The sequence below is a fragment of the Euprymna scolopes genome, chromosome 8 (assembly GCF_053919585.1).
Source record: "Euprymna scolopes isolate OS-2025 chromosome 8, ASM5391958v1, whole genome shotgun sequence".
NCBI lineage: Eukaryota > Metazoa > Mollusca > Cephalopoda > Sepiida > Sepiolidae > Euprymna > Euprymna scolopes.
In genome coordinates, this window is record NC_136489.1 from 2,047,564 (window position 1) to 2,055,220 (window position 7,657).

At 30.2% G+C, this 7,657-nt stretch overlaps 1 protein-coding gene across 1 annotated transcript in view; it reads left to right on the forward strand.

Annotated features, from left to right (window-relative positions):
- LOC145284085 (uncharacterized) overlaps positions 1–7,657 on the forward strand; it is a 473,693-nt gene that overhangs the window by 98,599 nt on the left and 367,437 nt on the right. Inside the window, exons 26-28 of the mRNA XM_080133151.1 lie at positions 3,483–4,136; positions 5,108–5,331; positions 6,275–6,367. Coding sequence (XP_079989277.1) covers positions 3,483–4,136; positions 5,108–5,331; positions 6,275–6,367 — 971 coding nt within the window. The remainder of the gene's footprint in view (positions 1–3,482; positions 4,137–5,107; positions 5,332–6,274; positions 6,368–7,657) is intronic.

Below are 7,657 nucleotides of genomic sequence, written 5' to 3' on the forward strand. Positions count from 1 at the left end.
TATGGATTCTTGTATCTTTAATTCAATTATATAGTAACTATAATTATTTATTTATATATGCAATGCGTTATGACGAAGTGGTTAGAAGTTATTTCGAGAGTTTTAATAATTTTTTTTTATAATGTATTTATTTATTTGAGTTAACTTGGATTTCTGTTTTGGGTGTATTATGTCTTATTGTTATTTGCGATTAATATTGTTAGGTTTACTCGGAGAAATCAATTGGGTTATATTGGGCCATATAAACTTATAAATTTGCATGAGTCGTATACATGTAGCCGTGTAGCCCACATGCTCGTACCATCTAATTCATATATCTTAGGCTTGCTATTTAATTGTTGAATATTGTTATTATTATTAATGTGTAGTAATCTTGAATAGGGATTGCTTATTTATTATTTTGTTTGTTTATTTATTTTTTAATTGTATTATGCAATGGTGGGATGGTGTGCATTAAGTTAAGAATGAAGAGCCTAATTCATGTCGGCGATTAATCTTGGGATGTAATTTGGCAATCAGGATTGATTCTTTGATACGAAGGTTGCCAACATTGCGTTCGGTGGCTAAAATATCTACTCTGATGGATTTGTTAGTGTTGCCGCATGTGTGAAGGTGTTTGCAAACAGAAGAGGCTTGTGTTTGCATGTGTTCTTTTATTCTAATGTGCAGGTGTCTCACTGAATTTTAATTCAGTATGAATTTTCTTCTTTTTTAATTTTTTTATTGAATGCGTTTTAGTAATTATGTGTTGTTTGTTTTGTTTCCGGTCTGCCTTTCATTGATTATAGTTGGGTAAGGGGGATAATTAATTTATCTCTCTACCTTTTTTCCGGTTGAGGGGAGACAACCCGTGTTTTAGTGGTCTAAGGGGGTAACTAATCTATCTTATTTATCCTTTTAACTTTTTGTATTGAATATTATAATAGATGAGGGTGGGTGTGTCATTTAATTCTAAATTCTTTTATATATCTGTGTACTGTGTTATAGATAGTCTTATTCTTCTTCATATATACTAATATTTGTGCTTAATGTATTTTGACAAGAGTCTAAATGTCCGTTACCCTTTGCTGGTTTAAGCGTTAAGTTGGCTGCATCTAGAATACTCTTGGAGAACTCCTTTAGGTGGGGTCCTCGTTTATTGTTCTGTCTTCCCAGTTTATTAGTAGCGCTTGTCTCCTATACAGACATCCTTTGAGTGTCTCACTGCATAGGTTCAAACAGGTCTTTTGAGGGTCATTAATAGCCTTTATGATGTGGTATTTCTCTGCGTCACAAAGTGGGCATCGTTTTGAGGATGGTGAGTATGCTGGTTTTCTTTCAATGATCCTCCATTTTATGCTGAATTGCGTTCCTTTGTCTTTAAGCTGCTCTTATATCGAAAAAGTTTTTCTTTGTAATCGAGCACTTTGTCGGAACTCTTTCCCCAAAATACAGTAGGCATATATATATATATATATATATATATATATATATATATATATATATATATATATATATATATATCATAGTAAGAATAAAGCTGTAAAATAGAAGTTTACAATTAGTTTTTATTATTCAACAGAAATAATCCAAAACAGTTGTGTTAAGTAATCCTTAATCCACGGAGCTTCTCATCAGAGGAAAACTGTTAGCAAAATAATGAGATAGGAAAGCTAGATATTAGCATTTCTATGTATTTGCTGATGAAACTAACAATTTTATGAGTTTTAGTCATTAAATAAAAAATATATAAGAATATAAATATAAACAGAGAAACAATTCATGCAAAGAATTCTTTCAGAAATATTTATGTATTTTTATTAATTTACTTATTTGTGTTTTCATTTTCTATTTATAAAAAAGTGATCTACATTAATGATCTTCCAAATCAAATCCTTACATCATTTGTAGACATTTATGCTGACGACACTACCATTTATGGTAGCACATCTAAGACAGTAAACGACCAAGTTCTCTCCAATTCTTTCTCCTCTGATCTTGAGCACGTAGTATAATGGGGAAAGGAGTGGCTGGTTACTTTTAATGCATCTAAAACCAAGCTTCTCTCTTTACATCATCAACATTCTAATCCACATCTGGCATCAATTGAAATGAATAGCTCTCGTCTTCAGGAGGCCTCAAGTTTTGACAAGCTTCTGGGCTTGACCATTACTCCTGATCTTAAATGGAACACGTACATCAAATCTGTTGCCAAGGCCGCTGGAAAAATGGTGGGATCTTTCTATCGATCCGGTAAATATCTCACTGCTGATGCTATTCTCTATCTATATAAGAGCCAGGTACGTCCAAGGATGGAATACTGTTGCCACATCTGGGCAGGAGCTGCTAGAAAGGACTTGGCCTGCCTTGATAGAGTTCAAAATAGACTTCGTAGCCTCGTAGGAGATGTCCTTTTCTCTTCGCTGCAACCGCTATCTCACAGAAGAGATGTTGCGAGTTTGTCTGATGTATCGTTATTTTCATGGAAAGTGTTCAACTGAGCTTCAATCTATGGTTCCCCCTCGCCAAACTTTCACAAGAAACACTCGTCTAGCTGTAAACACTATCAATAATTCCCCCCACTCTTTATCTGTGCCTAAACCTAAACGTAGATTCCATGAACAAAGCTTCTTTCTTAGAACTGCACGCCTGTGGAATTGTCTTCCGTTTTCCTGCTTTTCGGCTGACTACAATATGGTTGTCATCAAGTCTAACGTAAATAAGTTCTTGATGAGCCGTTCCATATAAGTTATCAAATTTACCAAATTTTCATTACTAATGATTACTATATTGTCCAATTTCTACTGTACACTCTTTAACCCTTATCCTTGAGTGGCCTCTTGGCCTTGATAATGTGGTGATGCCTATGTAAAAAAAAAAAAGTGAATATTTATTAGTTACCATATTTTTATTAATTTATTTATTTAATTGTATTTTTATTTTCTATTTATAAAAAATTAAATATTTATTACTTAACGCATTTTATTTTTATTTAATTTTATTTCTTTTTCTATTTATAAAAAATAAATATTTATTACTTAATGTATTTTTATTAATTTATTTAATTGTATTTCCTTTTTCTCTTTATAAAAAGTTTATATTTATTAGTTCTCGTATTTTTATTAATTTATTTAATTGTATTTTTATTTTCTATTTATAAAAAATTAAATATTTGTTACTTAACGTATTTTTATATATTTTTTTATTCAATTGTATTTATTTTTCTATTCATAAAAATAAATATTTATTACTAAACATATTTTTATTTATTTATTTAATTGTATTTCTTTTTCTATTTATAAAAAATAAATATTTGTTACTTTCCGTATTTTTATTTATTTATTTAATTAATTTGATCAGCACTCGGCATATTCCAGTGACCATTGGTTTATGTAAACTGCCGCAATATGCCGATGCAACATACACGATAAAAGGGACGGTTTTTGTTATAAGCACCAAATTTTAGTATTTACGTCAAATATTTTCTTTTTATTGTTTTTCAGCCGACACCATAGACTATATTAGTTTACAATTCCTGAGCCTGGACAACGGTAAATTGAGGACAACATCAATCAAAATGAGAGCAATCGGAGAACCTCGTTTAGTACTCGGTACCAGTAGCGAGTTGGCAATCACCCTAAATGGTCAGCGCCAATACCTCGAATTTCCATTATTTTGGGAGGCGTGTCTCTTTAATCCTGAAAAATGTAACTTCGGTATCACACATAGTTTTGCTTTGAAGTTCCTCTCCTTGAAGGATAATATGTACATCCTGAGTAATTGTGGCAGCCGCAAAAATTCTTGGGGTTATGATTTCTATTATAAAAATCGCCAGCTGGTATTTATTGTCAGTACTAGAGAATACATATATTCAGCTGTAGTGATGTTCTCAAACACGGATAAATTAAAAATGACCTCATATTATGATCTGTCATGGTCGCTGCAGGAAGGAGCTTCTATCTATATGGACGGTCGCTTGATGAGTGAAAATAACTTGAAATTAAAAAGGACATCCATCCTGACTAAACAAAATTCTTGCACATATTCAGTGGGCAAGAATCCTATAACATCACAACCCTTTGGACATTTTACATTGAGAAGCTGGCGAGTTTATTCTGCTCCAAAGACCATTTTAGTGGCAGTTGGATTTATATTAGGTAAGTAATTTCATTTTACTTCATACTAGAATAAACAGCAGAGACGTCACAATTCTATAAATCCTGTAAAATACTGTTAATTTTCTAAAATTCTATAAAATGTCTTCTTTGTTTAAAGAGAGCGTTTAAGTGTATTTTCACATTAAAGGCGATTAAACCTTTTGTTGTTCGATATATTTTTTATGAAAATTTGTATATACATTCTGTATATGATATACAATTAGAAGAATAGCCGCCTAAGGATGGTTAAAATTAATGTAAATCTGAAATATTTAAATTTTCAATTCTTTAACACTTTATCTGAATTATGATGTAGATGATAAAAAATATTTAGTGTTAATTTTAGTTAGTTTAAAGGTTAATGATTCTATGATTTTAAGACTTTTTCACTGTAACGATCTTTCATTATGGAGATCGATAGTTAGACTACCACTGATAAGTTTTTTGCATTTCATAAACTTATCCTGATTATTATCCATAGTGATTGAAAAAGTGTGTGGATGAAAACAAACGAAATCCTTCACTCTTTGAGACAGATGGTGGCATGCTGAATGTAAGCAATGGACAGTTGCAATCTGGAGGTATCTGGCATCTACCCAGATACTGAAGTAATACATACAAGGCGTGTTTAACTCAATCCCCACTTTATTTGTGCTGTTATATTCATTTATTTACGACTGAACAAATTAGTTCAACCAGGTCATAAAAGGTTAAAATTTTACAAAGAAACTGTTATTTGAGCAATATTTATTAATTTATGTCTAAATATTATTATTAAAATGCCATAGAGGTGTCTGAATTATTACTAAAAGTATATAGTGTATGATATATAGTACATGGTATATAACTCACAGTATAATCTCTGTATATCTATTTTTATATGGTCATTAATGCAAGAAACGAGCCCAACTTTCGCATTTCTTTATTTAGATTTTTTTTATAATCAACGTGTGTATATATTTTCCCCACAGGTTTGCCTGAAATCAGTGTCAATCCAAAATTAAAAGTCCACTACAATTCTGTTACGGAAAAAGCATATTTTACCTGTGACCTTCCACAAGTTGAAGGACGTGATGTTTTGTATTCTGTGAAATGGATGGCAGACGAAAAAGAGATTTGGAAGGAAAGCTTTAACAAACATAGAATGAGTACCCTCCTCGAAGATAACATGGACGACTTGAAATATGGCACTAAGGTAATATACCCTTTTTTTTAATTAAGCAATAGTTTTTTTTAAATAATAAATAAATATACTAAATAATGTTTTTTTTAAATAATAAATAAGTATTCTAAATAAACGTTTTTTTTAAAAATAAATAATATAATAAATAATGTTTTTAAATAATAAATATACTAAATAATTTTTTTAAATAATAATAATAATAAATATACTAAATAAATTCTTTTGTAAATAATAAATAAATATTGTAAATAAATTTTTTAAAAGTAATAAATAAATATACTAAATAATCTTTTTAAATAATAAATAAATATACTAAATAAATTTTTTTTTAAATAATAAATAAATATTGTAAATAAATTTTTTTAAATAATAAATAAATATACATAATAATTTTTTTTAAATAATAAATAAATATACTAAATAAATTTTTTTAATAATATATAAATATACTAAATAATTTTTTAAATAATAAATAAATATACTAAATAAATTTGTTTAAAAATAATAAATAAATATACTAAATAAATTTGTTTAAAAATAATAAATAAATAAACTTTTTTTTAATAATAAATAAATATACTAAATCTTCTGTGGTACCAACATTCAAGAATTCTGGCGAAAGAACTGACCTATCAAATTATCGCCCCATTAGCCTCCTCCCACTTTTCACCAAAATATTTGAGACCATAATTAACCATGCCCTAGTCAGATACTGAGAAAATTGACCACATCCTGTCTGTTCATGTTTCGGCTCGGATTCATGTTTTTGGAGACTTCGATGTTTACAATGAATCAAAACTCGCAACTCAATTTTATCATCTCGAATAGAAAGATGATTATAACAATATAAACGAAAAAAAAAACAATACAAAAATTGCATAAAAGTTCAGTTTTTTACAAGTGTTTATGAACTTTTCGAACAACCTCATAATTACATTCTATTATTTTTTTAAAGGTAACATGTGTGGTGTCTGTGTGCCAATCTTCTAATTGTCCTGAAACAACTGGAAAAAGTAAGATAAGTAACCCGATTCCAGTCACAGTGAAAGTAAGTATAATTCATATTTAATCACTTCCCCATGGAGATGAGGCTCAGTTAAACACATGGTCGGTTTTTAAAGTGTATAAAATTTAACTCTTCAAAAGAGGGTAGCTCGGATTTTACTGGCCCATTTGGCACAATGATAATGTGCCAGGAGACCAGAGTTCGGTCCTTGGTCGATTCATACCAAAAAGGTAAAAATGTACTTGATGCTTTTTTGCATTTTAAGGAAAGGATAAAGGGCAAGTGGAGTAATCTTGGGAATGGAGTGCTGCCCTCCTCTACATATTTACATAGCAGCTAATGGAAAGAAAAAGTTCGGATCTTCTTCGACGATAGTCAGTCACCTAATTTGAGCTGTTTTAGCTTTTGTATTCGGATAAAAAGGAAATTGTCTCAATCTATCTGACAGAGAGTAAGACAGATATTACACTTTGATCCAAGTGTAAAAATGGAATAATTTTACCAAATTTAAATGAATGTTGGGCTTTCAAAGCATATTAGTAAATATCAAATATGACAAATGTAATATTTAATATTTACTAATATAACACGATCCGCCCGGTCGCTGGTGTGTGACCGACCCACGTGTTACACTAAATGTTCTGGAAACTTTTGTCAGAGGTAAAATCAAAGGCATACCTGAAATGTTGGGTGTGGCCATCTCCTTCACTCAGGGCTGCGTTCCCCTCTGATGGTGTCATTTTGTATCGGATCTTCTTCGTCTTCAAGCCCGTTCCCTTTGACCTTAGGCAGACATTCAATAGAGTACAAACTACGCACAACACAATTGTATATAGAAGATCTTAACTATTTTATTGTCCAATTGTTTCATACAATAAACTCCTTAAAACTAACCAGATAAAAAGAAAATACGGGCTAACCTCATGGCGTCAAGACGAAAAGAGACCGATAAAACGGAGGAGAGAAATCTAGCTGCATTTCTATGTATCCCTGCGCCTACAGCCAAATTACCACCTGGCCCTGCAGAGGGAGGGTGCATAAGCAACCACTAACTGTGACATTACGATATAGTGCTAAACTAATACATATAGAGATAGAGGGATATATACATATATAGATATATACACATATATATACATATATAGATATATCCACATATATATATATATATATATATATATATATATATATATAAATATATATACGTACATAGGTATATATTTATAGAAATATATATATATACATATATACATATATATATATACATATATATATATATATATTCCTTGGATTTTACTTGTACAAATGGAATTTCTTTTAACTTTCTTGAAG